The sequence below is a fragment of the Hevea brasiliensis genome, chromosome 16, assembly GCF_030052815.1.
Source record: "Hevea brasiliensis isolate MT/VB/25A 57/8 chromosome 16, ASM3005281v1, whole genome shotgun sequence".
Taxonomy (NCBI): domain Eukaryota; kingdom Viridiplantae; phylum Streptophyta; class Magnoliopsida; order Malpighiales; family Euphorbiaceae; genus Hevea; species Hevea brasiliensis.
In genome coordinates, this window is record NC_079508.1 from 4,241,583 (window position 1) to 4,262,322 (window position 20,740).

Here is a 20,740-nt window from a genome sequence, read left to right on the forward strand (position 1 = left end):
GCGCAGCCTGAACTTCCTAGGGTCTCTGTTCCAGTTCGGGGACAACCAGCACCATCAAGGCATGTGCCTTCTTTGGGGAGGGAAAATCTTCCCATGGACGAGTTACCATCAATCTTGCAAGAAACCGACCTGCAGTCGTTCAGCCAAGAGTACAACATCCGGCCTGATTCCTACGAATTGATTAAGTGTCACGACGATCTTCGTGCCGATCACTTCTTCGAGGAGAACGATATGATCATGGTCTACGAAGAACAATTAAAGGCCGGTCTGCGGTTCCCTTTGGATGACTTCTTCAAGGAAGTTTTGAAATATCACCAAGTGTGCATCGCTCAAGTTCACCCGAACTCGTGGCGGATCTTAGTAGCCTTCCGAGGCCTATGCCGAGCTAAGGGGCTCCGACCTCTGACTAAAGTGTTCATTTGAGCGCACCAGCTAACTCGTCGAAAGGACGACGAGTATTGGTTCTTCCAGGCGAAACCCCATTGTGGGCTTTTTACAGACCTACCTTCCTCCTTGAAGAATTGGAAGAACCGCTTCTTCATCTTGAGGAGCAAAATTCCGAACGCTTTTGAGGGCTTCCCTCGGAGCTGGCTGCATCAGGGTCCTTTGCTTACGAAGCACATCGCCCTAAATAGGGAAGAGGGTGCAATGGTGATGGAGTTGAAGGAACAGGCGTCCATAGAGAAGTTCTCTTGTTTGGATGCAGTGACGGCCGAGCTACACCATTGGACTATGCAGCTGGTCACTGGTCAAGATCGCGGGCTTCAGCTCTCTGATCTCGGCATCGGTATTTTCCATATCTCAGATCTTTGGACCTTAGCGATCTCACTGACCTCTTCTTTGTGCAGGTATGGCAAGAGGCGAAGCCTTTAAGGAGAGCCGGAAGCGGAAGAGAGAGATCTCCCGGAAGGTATGGGAGATGAAGCGTTCCGAGCTGCTTCAAACGCTTGGTCATGAGCCCGGGGAAATACAGGAAGGCTCGTCTCAACCTTCTGGGCCTCCGGTCATAGAAGTGGTCCGATCTCCTCCTCGCCGAGAAAAGCCGCCTCCACCTCCTCCAGTCTTTCCTAGTGCATAAGGGGGTCCTTCTCAAACTACTGTAAGGCCTCTTTCCCGCGGTGCTCAAGTGCTGATCCACTCACTGGAGAAGAATTGCACGGTTCGAGAAAACCCTGGTTTCGCTAAGGTCTTGGCGTCCTCCATCTATCTTCGAGAAGATCGGGATAGGCTGTCTCCAGATAACCTTGATGACATCTTGACCAGATCTATGAGCCTGAACATGGAGTGTTTGGTGAACCAGCACATGGTCTGAGAGAAGGTTCATCGCCTGGGTAAGGAAGTCGAGAAGATGGGTCATGAAGTGTCTTCTCTCCGATCCCAACTTTCGTCCGCTCAGGACTACATATCTCAAATTGAGGGACGAATGAAGTTCTATGAGGACAAGCTAGCCGAGCAAGCTCATGTTCTGGCCGAGTGAGATCGTGTTCTCGAAGGAGTTCAGGCGCTCCGAGCTAATGAAGCTGCTCAACTCACTCATCTTGCTGAGGAGCTCAAGGCGAAAGAAGAAGAAATGGTGACCGGAGTGGCCGGCGCTTATGTGAATGCTCACAGAGATATCCTGGCTGAGCTCAAGAAGCGTTATCCCGAGGAGGACTTCTCCTGGATGGCCAACCTGGCTCCCGAGGACGAAGGTGAGGATAGCGAAGGGGAGGCTGAAGGTGAGAGAGAAAATGAACATGTAGTTCAGGCTGGGGGCGATCCCCCAGCCGAATGACTTGTATAAATTTTGAAATGAAATGAAATGAAAGTTCCCCTTTTGTTCAATGATTGATTATGATCGGAAAGTTTCTAAATTGCGTAAGCACTTGATTGTTTGAACATATTAGAATGACAACTGAAAGTGATTATTAATCTAAGTATAGGAGATCGGAAAACACAATATGCATGAGATCAGTTACGAAACGAGACTTAATTAAAATTAGAAATTTGGCTTTGAACACTTAAGATCGGGATCATCTTTAAACCGAGTCGAAACCTTTATCATTCTCAAATTTTTAAATGAGAGACCGGCAACAAGACTGGTGGTACGAAGGCCTTATATTGGTTCAATCTTATTTGACAAGAAAGATCGGAAATATAATTAAATGATCAGGGGACTCGAGAATTGGTTTGAGGGATCAGTAAGGCTTTAAATGACCTGGAGACTTTGTATTAATTAAATTCCTTTTGAGGGGAGATCGGAAGTGTGGTCGGTTGGCAAAGGGGACTGTGTTGGGGATCGGCTTCAAAGTTTATTAATTTAGGGGGATCGGCCAAAATATGGTGTCGACAATAAACACAATTAATTCAACTAGAAATTTCAAGTTTAGCTTACTAACCTTTCTTTGAATTTTCAATCTTCAAATCTTTCACTTTCTTCACTTTTCTTTCCTTAGTTCTCCTTTCCAAGTTGCAAGAACAAGGTGTAATCCATAATTTTTGGGGAGTTTGTGGGAAAATTTGGGGTTTTAAATGCTTACACACAAGCTTTAATGGAGGATTTAACTATGGTGAGGGAGAGGGAAATGGGAGGCGGCAAGAATGGGAGAAGAAGAAGAGATTTTTGTTTTATTTTTTTTTCTTTTCTTTTCTTTATTTATTTTAGTTATGGAAGACCACAAAATCCAAATTAATTAATTTATTAATTATACCTTTTATGGCATCATGCATGATGTCATGTATGATGTCATCACCCCTTTTTACTTTTTCATTTTTCTCTTTTTTTTTTCTATTTTTCTATTAGTTCTTTAATTTAATTATCAATTCCAAAATTTTCTTTTCTCCGATTTTATTTGTGATTAGGTCGAGTCACTCTCGGGTCAATTGACCAAATTGCCCTCGCGGCTCATCCGGTTTGCAAGTAATTCCATATTTCTTCCGGCTCCCTGACCTAATTATTTGACTGGCTTAACAGTTCTTTTTCGTGATTTTCTCTTTTCCACTGTGTTCATAAGGGTCCTAAGGACCGCACGTCACTTTTTACGGTTCGAAATTTGAGTTTAAAATGACTTCGCAGTCATTCCCGAGAATGTCACCCATCGCTGTGACTCTCGGCTCGTTTAACTTCTTATGTTATATTTTTCTTGTTTATACTTAACTAATTGGACATTACTAATTATTTGTGTTTATGGCTTCTCCAGTTGTCTTAAGTGTGGTTCTAATTTCCTTAATTGTCCGGACCGACACTGGTCACCGGAACAGTGAAATCTACCAGGCTATGCAAACTGGGGTGTTACAAAACCTGGTGAAGTCTAAGAAAACATTTGAGAAAACTTGATTTTATTTTTCAAGGTTCGAATCTATGCATACTTAGACTTCCTACGTATCTCCTTTTGAAGGAAAATCAGACCTACATAAATGAAAATGATACACACTCACTTGAGTGATCATATCTCTCATATATGCTTAGAAATAATGCTTGCTTAAGTGATTTCAATCCTTATACCTACTTAGGCATTCTTATCTCACTACCTACTTAGGTAGTTTTCTTATTCTCTTATTACTCTTGATTTTTTCTCTAACATTTCTTTTTTCGTCTACTTCTTTTGGTTTTTCATTATAGAGCTTTTCTTTTCTTTTCTTTTCTTTTTTTTATTATTTTCTCTTTCTTCTCATTCTATTAATTGTTTTTTCCTTAAGCATCCTTAATCTCTATGCATGCTTAGGCATATCTTTCTATCACTACCTACTTAGGTAGTTTGCTTACTCGAGTTACTTAGTCTCTCATGCTAGCTTAGAAATTTTGCTTGCTGGCTTGCTTAAGCATTTTCTTACTTTACTACCTGCTCAAGTAGTTTTCTCATTCTCTCATTTTCTTTATTTCCTTTCTGATATACAATTCTAAATGCTTCCATGAAATTATAATCTTGCTATGTAATGCAGATGTGATGTATGTGCTTGTTTATGTTTTTGGAAAGTATCCATTGGGGAGGTGATGTCATGCTATGACTATGCTAGCATTTTTTTTTTAAATTATCCTTTTTAGGGGCCATTTTGTAAAAAGGACTTTTCCGAGGGTGAAAACAAACTTATAAAATCCAATTTGGTTTAAGGGCAATTTTGTAATTTTACACTATTAAAGATGAAACATAATTTTGACTCAATGGGGAATGAAAATATGATGTATGATGTAATTTCATAAAATGAAAGCTCCAAATGCATTCCATAGTGTCATATTTATGTTGTCTTGGCACCATACAAAATCTAATAACTCTGCACTATACTAGGATTTCTATAAATCTATGTGAATCAAGCAGGTATGGGTCCCTTCCTTGCTCCTTGTGCGCTACTCAAGGGAGAGAATTCCCTCGAGATTTGCTTCCTCTTTTATGCTTATTTCTTCCCTTCTTGATTTTCTTTTCTTCTTTTCCAAATTTCTCATTCTTCCTTTTTAGTTTTCTTTTTTCCTTTTTAATTTTTCTTCTTTCTTCCTCTTTAGATTTTCCTAAAATCCTATAAAAGGTTCCACTTCCTCCTTATTTTCTACACCTTGGTTGAAAATATCTATGCTCTCCCTCTCTCTATTTTCTTCTTTTCTTTCACAAAGCCTTCACCAATCAAAACTATGTTAAAGAATTGGATAAAACTAGCTAACCCAACTTGCTGGCAAGAATTTTCGGGACTATTTCTGGAAGGTTTGTGTTTCTTATAACACATCAAGCTTGACATTCCTTTCCTAATAGCTGTTACACAATTCTATGATTCTGTTACTCGTGTTCAAGTTTCAGAACTTTGAGATTTGTCCTACATATGAGGAGTTCAACATTATCTTAGGTAGGAAACCATCTCCTCATGATTCTATCTTTTTTTCTTCTCTTGAAGTAAACCTACTTGGTAAGCTTTAAGCTGCTATAGGGATTTCTATGAAAGAAATTCTCTCTCTCCTGCAAAGGGTTTTGTTTCCTTATTGGGACTTGAGGAGGAATGGAGGAGCTGTTTGCCTTATTTTTACACTCGAAATTCAACTGATAATTCCCCAAATGGTGATCTTTTTGGCAGCCTCGTCGAGTATTTTGGATTAGCAGGTGGTGCCTGGCAATGCCTTTACTCAACAATGCAATATATATATGCTGGCCGGAATTTAGATAATCCTATCAAAATGTGTCTTCTGCCTTCTATTTTTGTGTTTTCTGTGTTTATTTCCAAGTTAGTTAGGGGTAAATAGCTAAGCTTAGATGTTTAGAATAACCAGGTAAATATATAAGAATTTAATTTAATAGATTGTGTTTTTAGTCGATTCTCATTATTGGTGCTTCTGGGGATCAAAAGAAACATAACACTACTACTCTATTCTTTGTCTTTACTGCTTACTACCTTTTGTCACATGAGCCTCTGCATAAAAGCTATTAAATCTTTCATATCTTGAGAGAGTTACAACCTAGAGCTACCTTGATTCCCTTTGTTCGGGCTGAAACACTGAATGGTCTTGACAAGGTGAAATCTGGTACTACTAAACATTTCTCTTATTGCAGGTATTTATTTTCTTTTCCTTTTTATATTTTTTTATTTACTCTAATTTTTCCCTAAGATGCCTTTTGCGGGTTTTTATTACAGCGGGCTTTCTTTTTTGTGCTCTATCTTTTGCTTAAACTGCCCTTTTATGGGTGTTTAGCTTAGCTAGTCTTATTTTTGCCTTAGTTGCCTTATTAAGTTTTCAACTTAGCTATTTTTTTTTCCTCATTTTTTCTCTCTTTTTTTTTCTTCTTTTTCTTTTTTTAGATATGGCTATAAGAGAAATTTAAGCTACGTACACCAATGAAGATCCCTACTTAGCCTAAGAATCTTCAATCAAGGTGGCTGCTTAAGCCAGTTAAGTATGTTTCTTGGACTACTTTGTTATGTATCCAGACTAATACTAACATTCTATGGACTATCCCCTGGTGGGACTTCTCTCACATGATTGCCAAGCTTACTTGCCTAGTTTTGGTTTGACTGGTATGATCGAGTCTTCATTTTATGTTCCTCATCATTTCTCAAAGTCTTATGGGTCATTTCAGATTATCCCTCTTAATGACTGTCATTTCAATGTGGGCCATTGACACCTAGATTTCTGCAGAAAGTGAAGGATACTTGGAATAAGAGAACTATTTATCATGGCTTCAATTTCAATAAGAATCCTAATATTATCTCTAGTCACCATTACAAAGAATGGATAGCTTTATTGAACAAGATAACTAGAGAGAATGAGATGTCTAATAAGAGGCAGAAAGTGTAGTCTCTATTTACTTATTACTTAATGTAGTCTCCTTAAAGACATTATGCAAAACATTCATAATTAAATAAAACGAACTATATTAATGCAAATAAATAGTATTTATTAATTTGGGTATACTATTACCCTTTTCAAATTTTAATTCTAACTACATCTCCAACTTTCAGAAGTTAAATCTAAGCTCCTAATCTGCCAAATGGCTCTTTTGATTAGATCACCCTTCTCCGGTTTTTAGTCAAGCTTTTTTTTTTCCTTCATTTTTTCTCTTTTTCTTTTTTTTCCCCTTTTCTTTTATTTTTATATAGTTTTTATCTAAGTTTTGCCCAGATTGCTCTTTGTGGGTTTTCAGCATAGCAAGCAAATCTCACATAATGTACTTTTGGAGCCTATCTAAGTTGACTAATTCTTAAATCTCATTTCCATCCAAGTAAGTTATTTTGGTTGTACTTCTAGGCAAGATCCGTTTTATAGTGTAGGACCCATCTCAATTGATTTGAACTTACCCTTGAGTTGAATGGCACTAGTCTAGCTTGCTTTTGTACTATGTCTTCTGATCTTTCTTGACTTGACTTTCTTATTAATGGCCTAAACTATCTTCCTTTAGTAGGCCTATATGGGACATAAGGCTCGCATTCTCTTCTTATCAGTGATCGAGTCCAATTCCTTATATCTATTATATGCCTATTAGCTTTCAGGAATTTTTGCTTATAGAGCTACCATTATTGATTCTACTTCCAGTTCAGTTGAGAGTACTGCCTCAGCACATACACTAAAGAGACGGTGTTCTTGTTGTGGTTTGATACCCTTATAAAGCATAAGGCAATTTCTCTGGCTAATCCTGTGGGTTTCAATCATCTTTCTCAAAATAGGTTTCACATTCTTATTTGCTACTTCTATTGCCCCATTCATTCGTGATTGATATGGTAAAGACTTGTGATGCTTAATCTCGTACTCTTCAATGATTTTAAAAATTCTCTTTTTGAACTAGGTTCAATTGTTAGGCACTATCTCATGGTGTACACCAAATATGCACATCGGACTCTTCTTAACAAACTTAGTCATATGCTTAGCTTGTTTTTCTATCTTACATAAAAGTAACAACCTTTTAAAGAATCTCTTATAAAGTTTCTTCCCAGCCAACATGGATTGTGTTGCCCATCTCTGAATGGTGGCTCTATCTTTCTTATCTACTAACTCTGGGTATGTCTTTATAGTACTACTTCTGTGTATTTTTTTAATAAAGTTATGAACTTATCTTTTCTGCTTAAGTTAAATTTGCAACCAGTTTTATTTTTTAGGGTTTTTTGGTGTACCCAAATTAATAGAGATTGAACCTATGACATTTATGGAAATGGATTTTATATGATTATTAACGCCATGCACAAGTCTTTCAAGATAAATATCAAACAAACAAGTGAAAGAGAGAACTCTTATTATTAACTTTAGCCACAAAATCAGCATCCAATAAGAACATTAGACTCAATATTATCCTTTATTTAGGAGTGTAGCTCCAAATGCCTGGCTTCTCGCTAGTCTTCAGGTTGTGACTCTTATCCCTTCTCCATAATGGTATGACATCATTAAAATTAAAATAAGAAAATTTAATAAGAAAAATAAAATAGAAATTGAAAGAAAAACGAAAAAGAAAAAGTTTCACATCTTTTCAAGAATGCTCTTTGATAGGAAAGCAACCCTTTTTTCTTTTGTAATGATTTAAGCATATGATAGTTAATATACTATTATCGGAAAAGTAAATGAAAGTTGTATTCCAAAATAGATAATATTATTTAAAAATACTAATATATTATCACACACACACACACATATATATATATATAAAATAGTTAGTATTTATTTATAATAAAAGGGCTGGGTGGGCATTATTCAGTTTGAACTAAATAAATCAAACCGAATCATCCTACTTTGGTAATTTGGTGGTTTAGTTTTTATGGTGGTTTGATTTGTTTTTATTTTTTAGAATTTTCAATTATTTCGATTTGATTCGGTTTGGAATACAAAAAATTTGATTAAACCGAACTGAATCGAATTGTTAAAATACATCATTTTATACTGGGCCTATATAAACCTTCCTCATCTGCTCCTCATTCAGAGTCACCCTTAGTCCCTCACCATTGCTTCCAAGCCTCACGCCCCATATCTGCTTACTACTCCTTCATTTAGATATTCACTGTTCTTTTATTTATTAGTCTCATTTCTTCTTCTTCTTCTTCTTCTTCTTCTTCTCTTTAACTCCCCATACTTTCTAACAAAGCCACCTCTCACAACCATCTCCCTAGATCTACCCATCTCCCATAACAACAAATTCACTACCATCTCCTATGATCTACACCTAGTAGCCCTTTGTAAACGGTGACCTTGCTTGTGCACTTCTACCCTAAGCCCTTCACTTGCCCCTCACCTACAACCATGCAAGCCTTCATGGCTTCCATCGTGATATCGCCTCGCAAGTGTAGATTCAAATTGTAATTTTGTATGTTGTTGGTATTAGATTTGCATTTTATTGTTCGATTCAATTTATATGTTGATTGTATTATGAAATTGCAAAATTATATTTGTTGTGATTAACTCATTTTTTCACATCTACTTCTTTCTCTTTGTAATTGTGTATATGTATTGTCCTTATTTTTTATTGGGTTTTGTTGAAATTTTTTATTCTTGAAATTGCAAAATTGAGAATGAATAAACAAATGATAGATTTGTTTCTTCATTTTGTTGAAATTTCTTATTCTTGAATTTGTATGAATAAATTTGTTTCTTCCTTTTTGTAATTATTGTTTATGAATTGTTATTATTGTTTAATTGTAATTATTATACAACCTACTATAAGCGATTGTGGATTGATTCAGACCAATTAAATCAAACTGAACCAAACCGAATTAGTATGAATCAATTCAATTTTGTTCCCTTACTTATTTGGCTCGATTCGATTTGTACAAATATTAATTTTGATTTTAATAATTCAGTTCAGTTTGAACTGAATGCTCACACACAACCTTTAAGCCTAAGTTCGAACAGACTAGATTTGAACCCAGCCCACCGGGCTCAATGATCAATGGGCAAATGATGGACTTAGGTTATTTCATAAACGGCGTCGTTTTGACTGAGGCTATTTTTACCCATCCGCCTTCTTCTTCCTTGCGTTTCTCCCAATTTTTTCTCCCTCATCTTGCCATCCTTTCTCTATCACTGAAATCGCAACCCTAATCTCTCTCTCTCTCTCGCTCTCTTATTCTTCAACAAACACTACCCTCAGTTCTAACTAGAAAGCTTCGACTTTTCTACTTATATGCATTTCAACATCGATTTCAAGTGCACAGGTGACAGCCGCAGCATCAGCATCAGCTCCGCCATTTGTAATTCTTTCCTCCTTCATTTCCTTTTTTTTTTTTTTTAAATATGTTTCTTATTTCTATTTTCGTGTCTGTTCATGCTTAATAAATATATAAAAAAATTATTGTAATCTATTTTTCTGTTTAAAATGTATTACGAGAATATTAAAAGGCGGAAAATTTGGCTCAATTTTGCTGCTTGGCGCCTGAATTATGTTTATAATTTTGTTTTACTGTGCTTGCATAAAGTATGAGCAAAAAAGAGAGAAATTTTTATCTGTTTCTTTGATTGAGAAAAGTGGGTTGATTAAGCCTAATGAGTTATATCTCCTTAAGCCAAAAAAAAAATCTTATTAGTAACTTTTAAATATCTGGGCACCATCATATGGTAGAAGTTATTGAATTCCTGTGTTTATACTGTTTATTTGTATTTCTGTTCCAATTCTTTCACAGTTCGCTGACCCGTTCTCAACTTTGAGGTATTGGCCCTGTTCGGCAATATTTGCTGATTTAGTTACTAGCAGGTAAATGTGAACGTAGCGAGAAAATCTTATTAATCCTAGTCAAAATATTCCCTCAAACTCTAAAATCTAAGAGGGATTCCCTAACTTTTAGAGGGATTGCTTTTCATGAACCCTTCTTCTAACCTCTAAAAGCTAGAATAAAGACTATGTTACCGAGAGGAGTAGTGTTTTGACTCTGTTCAAAATACTAAACTCTAAGCTGTTGCCAAACAGGGCTATTGTATCATATGATAATGTGTTGCACAATTCAGCATCCACAAACCAGCCTGTTCTACTTGGGCAAATATACATTGATGTGGTGATCTTGGTGTAATCTTTTAAAAATGCTCTCACTTGTTTCAATGTGTCAGGAACTAGAAGTGAGAAGCTGCAATGTATACAAGTATAATAAAGGGAAGACATCAGAGATGGGGTTCTGTCTTTCTGCCACCCAAACATTATTCTAGGCCAAACCGCCAGGAATATGCTTGTTCTCGATCTTTTAGCCATACAACTAAAGTGGGAGGCCACTCTTCAAATGTTGCTTTTATCAAGAGATACCTATTAGATTCATTTTCATCACAGGGGGTTGCCCGGGGATTTAATTTTTCTTGTTCATGTGTGAGGGGTATTACATATTTGAGTAATAGTCAATTACGCTTCTATAGTTCAGAAGGTGATGGGAGGAATACCAGTGAGGATAAACAGGCATCTGGAAAAGATGGAGTCAACTTTGATAATGGCAAGACTCAGCAGGAAATGGCTAAAGAAGAAGCAGTTCACTCCAATGCACATGCTCAGCTTGCAGAACAGGATCAAAAGGAATGGCTTCACAATGAGAAGCTTGCCATAGAAAGTAAAAAGAAGGAATCTCCTTTTTTGACTAGACGTGAAAGGTTTAAAAATGAAATTTTGCGGAGGGTTATTCCATGGGAGAGAATACATGTTTCTTGGGAGACTTTTCCGTACTACATTAAGTAAATACTGTTTCCATTTATTTCTTATTTTTCCTTTTCATTCTTTACGTTTTCTAGTTTTACTGTTTATCAGTTATTACTTATTTTGAAAAGGATAAAATAATACTGTATACAATCTTCTAGTGAGAATATCAAGAGTGTTTTGGTGGAATGTGTTGCTTCCCATTTGAAACATAAGAAATTCACTGCTTCCTATGGGGCTCGTTTGATGTCTTCAAGTGGGAGAATATTGCTTCAAAGCATTCCAGGTTGATCACATGCCATCCATTGTGAAATATGTTTCACTAATAATGATTCATTCTCCAGTTAATCTTCTGAAATTGGTTTTATAATGATACCATCCACAGGTACTGAGCTTTATCGGGAGAGAATAGTTAGAGCACTTGCACGAGATCTGCAAGTTCCCTTAATCATACTTGATAGCAGTGTCCTTACTCCTTTTGTAAGATTAGGATAATTTAGGAATTTTGATATTTTGTAATATTTTCTGCATTTCTAATATTTGAATTTATTTTCGGATTTTGGTCAATATTCTATTGATTTTGTTGTAGGATTTTGGTGATGATTGCTCTTCAGAGTGTGAATCAGATGATAATACAGGATCTGCAGAGGAGTGTACCTCAGAGTCAGAGGTAGAGGATGAGAATGACACAGTTAACGAAGAGGAGTGGACAAGCAGTGCTGAGGCAAAATCAGACTGCAGTGATGATGATGTAGTTGATGTGCAGGCAACTGCTGAAGCAGCTCTTAAGAAGCTCATTCCTTACAATCTTGAAGAATTTGAGAAGGTATGTTTTCTAATTCATTAGTTCTATGGAATTCGGATTGGATGGATTTCAATCAAGACTGATCTGTTGAAATTTCTACCTTGAGTTTAGAAGGTGAATGCCAATTGGATCGTGTGGTTGTGTTTTCCATGTAAACTTGATTAGCTTTTAAGATTCTGCTCATTATGTTACTTTTCTGTCGGCATCATGATAACCAACAAATTTGTATTTTTAGTGCTCTTCAAAATTTCAAATGCAGGATCACTTCAAAGTTCAATCATGATAGTTTATCCATAGTATTTCAGCAGGCAATGTAGAGCAATCATATTTTCTTTAGTAGGTATTAATAAGTTAGGAGAGGCTTAGGATGTGGCATAGTGAGTTCAAGAGTACTTTAAACCTTCTTTATATTCATTGTTTTTTCAACTAGGAGAATTTGTACCTCATACATTGTTTGTGTTGCAGAGGTTTAAGCTGATAATCAACAGCTATGTTTTGTGACTGTAGCCCAAAGTAATCACTTTAAATATCTCGGCTTAGTCCTTCAAATAGATGGGGGATGTGAGGAGGATGTTAGTCGTAGGATTAAAGCTGGATGGCTGAAGTAGAGACTTGCCACGGGAGTTTTATTTGATCGCAAGATTCGTAATAAGTTGAAAGGAAAATTTTACCGTACAACCATATGACCGGCTGTGTTATATGGTAGTGAGTGTTGGGCACTGAAGGAGTCGTATGCGTCTAAGATAAGAGTTGCAGAGATGAGAATGTTAAGGTGGATGAGTAACCATACTAGACTAGATAAAGTTCGTAATGAGAGTATTAGAGAAAAGGTAGGAGTGGTGCTAATTGAGGATAAGTTGAGAGAAGGGAGATTGAGGTGGTTTGGTCATGTGAAGCGTAGACATACGGAGGCTCCAGTTAGACAAGTAGAGCACATTAGGTTAGAGGATAGAAAGAAAAAAATGGGTAGACCTAAATTGACTTAGAGGAGAGTGGTACAATATGACCTAGAAGCACTACACATTTCTAAAGATTTAACCTAAAATCGTTTAGAGTGGAGAAAGTGAATCCATAAAGCCGATTCCAAATTTTTGGGATAAAGGCTTAGTTGAGTTGAGTTGAGTATATTAAAGGAATTGGTTGATAAATTCCTGGTGGTATAAAATCTGTACGTTAGGCTTAGCATTTGCATGGGCAGTTAGGGATGTAGCCACTGACAAATGGGGCTGTGGTTTGCATAACAAACTTGGAAACTTGTTGATGCGAACCTCAAGAAGAACAATGCCTTGAAACCCACGAATAGGTTTGGTTTATAATCCCAAGAAAGCCAAAATCAAGTTCAAACACCAAAGAATACCTTGACTTATCAATTATATAGAATTGAAAACTAAGATAATTCAAAGGTAGAATTAAAAATTCTTGACCCAAAGTTTATACTTAAACAAGAACCAAGAATATCAAGATTGTTAAACCCTACAAGATTTAATCACTCTTAAAGAATTTAGTTTAGTTCAAGAAAGAACTTAGGAAAAATCCCTCCCTTGTATTAATTTAATCAAAAGTAATGTTTCCTTCAAAAAGTATTAAGTTAACCTTATATATACTGCTGAGACCCTAATTCTCTAAGCTAAAAAAAAAAATGATAAAACCCTAAAAACTAATAAAAAAAGCTGGAGTGGGCTGCACTCCTACCTAAGGCCCAAAAATATATAAATAAGGTCCAAAACACATATTTGACTAAAAATAATTAAATAAAATCTTTCAGACTTGTCCTAAATTAAAAAAAAAAATACTAAATTTGCATAAAAATCCATCAATTTTATACAAATATTTCTTGATCATCTCCTACGCAAACTTGGATCAAATTAAGCCACGTTTTATCTTCTTGGAACCCCAATTTATTGATTGTATCTCCATATTTAGCTTTTTGTTCAACCACTTCCTCAATCTATTCTTGCATCTTTTTTAAATCTAGTCCTTGTGATTGGAGCTTCTTGTGCAATTGCATCTTGAATCCTCTCATGAACATTCCTAGGATCTTGTTGTTCTTGTTGATTTCCATCACTTGTATAACAGACAACTAAAAATCTCATCTCTTTTGTATGTGGTTGATGATGTGGCACTTTTTGAGTTGGTGGTGCACATCTCTATGTATTAGTTTTACTTCACTGCCAAGGCTAGACCACTAGATTTTCAAGCCATGGGCACAGTTATAAGTTGTTGCTGATAACCACTGTCCCTGATCAAATTACCTTGGACCTTTACTCTAGCTATCAGCTATAAGCTATTATGATTTTGCACATAATGTTGTGTTTGAAATCAATGGCTAGGAGTGGAACACTTTGAAATCAATGGCTATTATGATTTTGTGGATTTGCCATCACTCATAAAATCTATCTACAATTCTTGAAGAGCTCCAAGATAATGTTTTGATGATAAAAGAAACTGTGCTAAAAAAAAAAAAAAAAACTTGGTTTGCTAGTTCTCTCCCTGACACACACGCACTAAATGTTTGGAAATTGCTTCTCCCTAAGAATATATGTAGAATGTATGCGCTTATTTATTTATTTATTATTATTTTTTTGTTGTATAATTGAAGATTCCAGTCTTTTGCCTTTTCTATCTAAAAAATTAAAATAATAATTGATCTCACTCTTCCATTCCACTTTGTCATTGTAGGAACTTTATTTTCTAGATTGTATTAAATGTTGGAATTTTTCTTTTCTAGTTGTAATGAACTGTAAAATTATGATCAAGTTTATGACTCTGTAATTACTAATGTGGCAGAGAGTCTCTGGAGAATCAGATAGTTCCCTGGAAAGCTCTAGGTCTGAGGCTGCTGAGCCTTCTGATACCTGCAAACGGCCACTTAAGAAAGGTGACATTTCTTGGCTACCTTTTGCTGACCACCTGTTCTATTTATTTCCATTTTTGAATTTTCATGCTTCACAACATGTTTGATGCTTGCCTGCCCACCGCGGCCCCCCCCCCCCCCCTCCCCTCCTCTGGGCTCGCCCTCTTTTTCTATTGAGTTTTTTTAAGGAGAGTGCTTTATCCTCCTTAGTGTACTTCCCTTCATTCTTTCTCAATAAAATTTATTTTCTTATATATTGAAAAAAGCTTTTCCTCTTTCTCCTCTGCATTTGATAGATTTTGGCCTTGATCAATGGGGCTGGCATTATCTTTCAAGAATGTCTGAGGCTTTCAACAGGCATGACAAATAATTTGATTTTTATTTTTTTTTTAATTTTTTAAATTCAAAGATTTTAGATGGTGCACGTATATCTTTCCGGTGCGTCTTGTTGAAATTTCATGATGGTTTCTTGCATGGACACACTGGCAATGCATTTGATGCAGTCGCAATGTTTTGCTGGTTTGTTTTTGTGTAAAGGCAATCTATATTGTCTGCTTTGAGGAGTTTCATGCTTCTTAGGGTTCCCTTGTTCCATTTGATTGGTTTGGGTTCTTTGGGAAAATAATGTCCTTGGTGATGTTTTGCTTGAGTATGCTTATCTCTTAAACCTCTCTGGCTGTCTTTCTCCTCCCTTTTGTGTGTATTCTTTTTGCATTTGATGTACTTTTGTGTGTAAAAAAAAGTGTTTGCAAATTCTATAGTTGTTACAGCGTTAGTTTTGAGGCGGGGTTGTTGCTACTATAGTGAGTGATTGCATGCTTGAACTGGAGGTAGAAACCTGCCTGTTATTAGAAGGAATTTGTATAATGGCCCTGGTGGAGTTATTTTTATGTTGAAGGTGTTTTTTATGGTGGTTTTGGCATTTTTTCTGTAACAAATCCAAATATCTGCCTTTACCTATAGAACTTTAAGTTGATTCTATTCTTTAAATTCGTGGAAATTTTAAATTTAAACCAATTTGGGGAATTTCTGGTGCACTTATTCAGTTAACTTTAATTTGGGATTTTGTTGTTATCATCATCTGTGCTCATTCAATTACCTTTATTCTTTTTATATTGTCTTTCACCAGGTGATCGGGTGAAGTATATAGGGCCTTCTGTATGCATTGAAGCTAATGACAGGTATTTGTGCTGTCTTTTTATGTGCAAGATATAACATGTAGAAAAAAAAGTAACTAGATTTCAGATTCAGAATCAATTTGTTAACTTTGTGTTGCACAATGTTATATCTAACTCACCTTATCAAATTTGGTTATATGGGATGAGGAGCTTAAAATTTTAGTAAATTTGCAAACTTCTTTCTTCTGTTTTTTACAATATTGAGTTAATCTTCCATAGTGAAGTATTCAAGAAATGCATGCCCAATTTTGTTGCACATGGTTTTGGGGTTCAATGTATTTGGCATTCAGCTTGGGTTGGTTGCTTTCTGGCTTCTTGACTTGAGACAATGCCCACTAGCCAATGAGCTGGACCATTGTGGCATCCATTGCAGGACCTGTTACAGATCATAAATGTTCAACCTGCTGCCTTTTATATGTTAAATTCCTTTTGATACGTACACTCATACACCTGTGTATCTATGCATATATTTTGTTATGTGCTAGTTAACTATTGTTGTAGAATGTTTCTTGTGTTTTAGTTTTTCCTTTTTTTTTTTAATAATTATTTTGCCATTTTTCCATCAATTCATCTTGAATTTTGTATTCATGGTCAGGATACTCCTTTGCTTATGTATTTATTTGCTTTTCCTCCTTTGAAGGAGTGTGATGCCTTATTGGCAAGCTTGAAAATTTTGTCTGACATTTGGAATTAAGAGTGCTAGGCTCTTAATTGGTTTAATATTGTTATTTTGGCTGGCAATCTTGTTATGAGATGGTCTTGTCCGTGGCCTATCTTTTGAAAATCATTTAGCAGAAGCTCATCCACCACATAAACTTTTACATCACAGGATCATATTGGGCAAGATACTGACATCTGATGGTCTGAAAAATGCCTATACTACTATGCGTGGCAGGTGGGTTGGTAAGTTGCTTGATGTTCTGGAGATAAACACACAAATGCCATTCTAGTCTTGGCATTTAGTTGGATCTATATTTTTTCATGGTGTTTTATCTTCAATTTGAGGATCCAAGGTGGCTTCTAGTTTCTTCCATGGTGTTGTCAGTGATGATCTTATGTTGCAGAATTAATGCCCTTTGTGGGTGGGATTATAAAGTTTACAGACAAAAATATTGTTGTTTCTTTTCTTGCCTTGTTATTTGCTTGATTACTTTTAATTAAATGATTTCTCCCTTGGGTCCTCTCCAGGCGATGTATAATTAAAGACTTCTGTACATTGAGAGGAGTACTCATTTGATATATAAAGGTGTTGAAAGATACTTATGAAGGGGCAGTTAATGTTTGAATGGTTGGAATTAACATTAAAGATTTTCCTATCATAGTTAGATTGTACTAAGGAATGACCTGGAGCCCTTATCTTCTTTCCTCTGGTAATAGAGGATTGACAAAGAAATCTAAGTGAATGATTGGTGGTGAATGTTGGGTGTTGGAGTTGGACACAATATGCACACAAGATTACAGTGATAGATAGATGTATGGAATATAAAGATGGACTGGAATGGAATGAATGTGTTTGCAGGGTGGTGTTGTTGCCTGCTGTTACCATCTAAAGATTGTTTGGTTTACTCGAGTGCCATCCATTTGTCGTGATATTGTTTGAATTTTGTTTGGATTATTTTTCCAAATACAAATAATATCACTAGCTCAAATGCACACATATGCAGCAACTTTTAAATAAGTGAAATAACTTTTAACATTTTGCATGGATTTATCTTGGAATGATGAATTATCTATTTTGACCCTGTGCTCTGAATTTTTAGCATCTCTTGTGATTAGTCTTAGATGCTATTGTTTGGTCAATGCTATGTGGACATCCTTGTAAATTATTCTTGTTAATATACCTTTGAAATTGTTCTACTATATTTGAGGAAGTTCTTATATTAGATGCTGTAAAATAACTTTTACCTGAACATTAAACATTGATTCTTGGACTAATATGCCCTAAAGTTTTTGGAGATGAGCTATGTAAGAACACTACACAAACGAAACTATAGTGCATGTACCTTCAACTCTCCTGCATTTATGATGTTATCTTTAGTTTAATAGTAGTTTATTATATTTTCAGGCCTTTGTCAAGTGGTCAGCGTGGGGAGGTTTATGAGGTGAATGGAGATCGAGTTGCTGTTATTTTGGATATTGCTAGTGATAGCATTGCAAATGTAGAAAGGGATGAGAATCTTAAAGAGGGGCCTGCAAAAGCACCAGTTTATTGGATAGATGGTAATTTAATATAATTCTAGTGTAAAATGGGAACAATGTATTACTTTCAACCGCATGAAAAACTGACTTGGACAGTTACTGAACATTTCGACATGTGAACCTGCAAACTTAGAGTTCTGCACAATTTCATGTTACTTCTGCAGTGGTTGAAAAATATGGAGGGAATGCAAATTTTTTTTTTTGCCATTTAGTTTACTGGTTCGTAATTGAATCAATGTCTTTCATTCATCAATGTTGCTTTCTTTGGTGCTGGTTTATGACATTCCCTGGTTTATCAAGGGAGTAAAAGAGATAAAGAGTAAAATGAAAAAGAAAACATTTATATGAAAAAGAAAAATAACTGCTGCAAGATACTGTCTAATTCAAAACTATTCTCCAAAGTCCAAACCTTCCAAATGCAAGTTTAAGAAATTCTTTTGAAAGCTCTAGATGCAGACAACATGCGGAAGTCAAACAAACCACTGTATTTTAATGCAACTGTTCACAAAATAGATGTGCACCGGAATTTTGAAAATGATCTCTTTTTTTTTGCTTATAATTTAAATTGACTATGTTTGGGCTTGTGAAGCTTGTGATATTCTGATTACATTGTCTTTTTTTTTTTTTTTTTTTTTTGGTTCGTTTGATTCTGACTGGGACTCGAACAAGACTTCACAGCCCTAGAGATGACTCCAGTACCATTGTGCTAAAGCTCATTGGTGGTTAAATTGTTAAATTTCATGTTATCTATTCCATTTTTACTTAACTCTATTCAGAAATTTGGTTGAAAGATTGTGAGATCCTTGGTTTTAGTGCATTGCCATTTAGTTCTTATCTTTTATCATTTAGAAAAATGAAAATAAAACAGTAAGGAAAAGTTTCTGGCATTCAAGTTAGAAAGGTTTTTAGTTCTAACTATGATTTTGAAGAGGTTCCTCATTATATCCATTATGAAACATATGAAAGATTAAAATCAGATCTACTATGACTGCATACATGATACATGAGTATTTGTTCGCTTAGATGTAAATAATGTGGAAAGCTTCTATCCTTTGTAGTTAAGGACATTGAGCATGATCCTGACACAGAGGCAGAAGATTGCTACATTGCGATGGAGGCTTTGTGTGAGGTACGCTTGTTAGATAACTTCACATTTCTATCCAACTCGAGCATTCTTGTTTCACCCTTGCATGTTGATGTTCGGTAGTCGCTTTTTTGCAGGTTGTGCATTCCATGCAACCCCTTATTGTGTATTTTCAAGATTCATCTCTATGGTTGTCTAGGGCAGTTCCCAAGTCAAATCACAAGGATTTTGTCCAGAAGGTTCGAGAAATGTTTGACAAAATATCAGGTCCAGTTGTATTGATATGTGGCCAGAACAAAGTTGAAACAGGGTCAAAGGAGAAAGAGAATTTTGTAAGTTTTGAGTGTTTCATATCAAGTTACACATGTTCACAGGATTTATTTTATTTGTTTATAACTTGGGGATAACCCCTTTTTTTTTTTTTTTGCTTCGCACTTTAAACAGACAATGATACTCCCAAATTTCGGTCGTCTAGCTAAGCTGGTAAGGCTTGCTAAATTTTTCTGAGAACATTATGCTTTGAGGCATTAACTATGGCACATTCTTTTCATGCTGTCTTGTTTTTGTCTTCTTTCTAAGAATTTAATTCAAACTGTTATTATCCTCCAGCCTCTCTCTTTGAAGCAACTTACTGAGGGACTCAGGGTGACAAAGAGGTCCAATGACAATGAAATATATAAGCTCTTCACTAATGTTCTGTCCATACATGCTCCAAAGGTAAGTGTGACATCAAGCTTTTCTTAAGATAGAAATAAAAAATGGTTGTTTGCTCTATACTGGGCTTGGTTAGAATCTCTCAGAAAACAAGATTAGTTTGTAAATGTTAGTTTTAATGTTTTTGATGTGCAAATTTCACATGTTGCGTCTCTTTCCTCCCCTGCATTTTGTTTCAGTTGATGCTTGACTTTTATCTAAGAAGGCTGAGATGCAAAATATATTGATCTGGCAAGAAATTACTCAAAGTGCATCAGGTGATAGAAAACATTTTTTATGAGAATGGTAGAAGCTGATTCGCATGATTTGTAAGGTTCCCAAATTAGTGAACTATAACATGAGGGTTAAGGTATTGGAGCCATTATTCAATCGTTTGGAGCTGTTACACAAGGGTTTCACCTGTTATTTCTCACCACATGGACATATCTTGGCAACATTGTTGTTTGTTGTTGCCCATTGTTGCTAGTAGGAAAAGTAGCTCTTTTCTGTGACATTGCAAGTAAAAGCCAATGGAGGTTGAAGCTCTAGGATGAGGTGAGATGAATTCAACTAAAAGATTAATCTAGTCTTTTATGGCAGTTCCTCAGTGGTGCAATAGCGTGTTTAGGTTGTTATAACAAGATTTTTTTTGTGCTTTGCCACATTTGTCCTGATTGAATGAATGATGGGGAATTGTTGGGTGGGAGGCACTAGTTTGATGGTTGTAGAAATAGATGATTCTCCTTGATTTCAATTAATTTGTACATGGGTATATATATACAATTGATTCCTATAATTGTGTTCTACTAATTAGGAAGAAATCCTAAATAGGAATACATAATACAGAATATACAGAGAAATAATATAGTGATCGACTTTCCATAA

General features: G+C 35.8%; 1 protein-coding gene across 5 annotated transcripts in view; it reads left to right on the plus strand.

The window, feature by feature from the left end:
* The first annotated feature begins 9,392 nt into the window (after positions 1-9,392).
* LOC110655180 (uncharacterized) overlaps positions 9,393-20,740 on the plus strand; it is a 32,320-nt gene continuing 20,972 nt past the window's right edge. For 2 of the 5 annotated variants that reach the window (XM_058138189.1, XM_058138188.1), the window contains exons 1-13: positions 9,393-9,624; positions 10,475-11,080; positions 11,204-11,328; positions 11,428-11,522; positions 11,632-11,868; positions 14,635-14,725; positions 15,831-15,882; positions 16,709-16,774; positions 17,945-18,099; positions 19,137-19,207; positions 19,300-19,494; positions 19,607-19,645; positions 19,772-19,879. In XM_058138189.1, the coding sequence (XP_057994172.1) occupies positions 10,497-11,080; positions 11,204-11,328; positions 11,428-11,522; positions 11,632-11,868; positions 14,635-14,725; positions 15,831-15,882; positions 16,709-16,774; positions 17,945-18,099; positions 19,137-19,207; positions 19,300-19,494; positions 19,607-19,645; positions 19,772-19,879 (1,818 nt within the window). In that variant the 5' untranslated portion in view covers positions 9,393-9,624; positions 10,475-10,496. Of the gene's footprint in view, positions 9,625-10,053; positions 10,125-10,474; positions 11,081-11,203; positions 11,329-11,427; positions 11,523-11,631; positions 11,869-14,634; positions 14,726-15,830; positions 15,883-16,708; positions 16,775-17,944; positions 18,100-19,136; positions 19,208-19,299; positions 19,495-19,606; positions 19,646-19,771; positions 19,880-20,740 lie in introns of all 5 variants that reach the window. The other 3 variants (XM_058138186.1, XM_058138185.1, XM_058138187.1) reach the window with 3 other exon arrangements.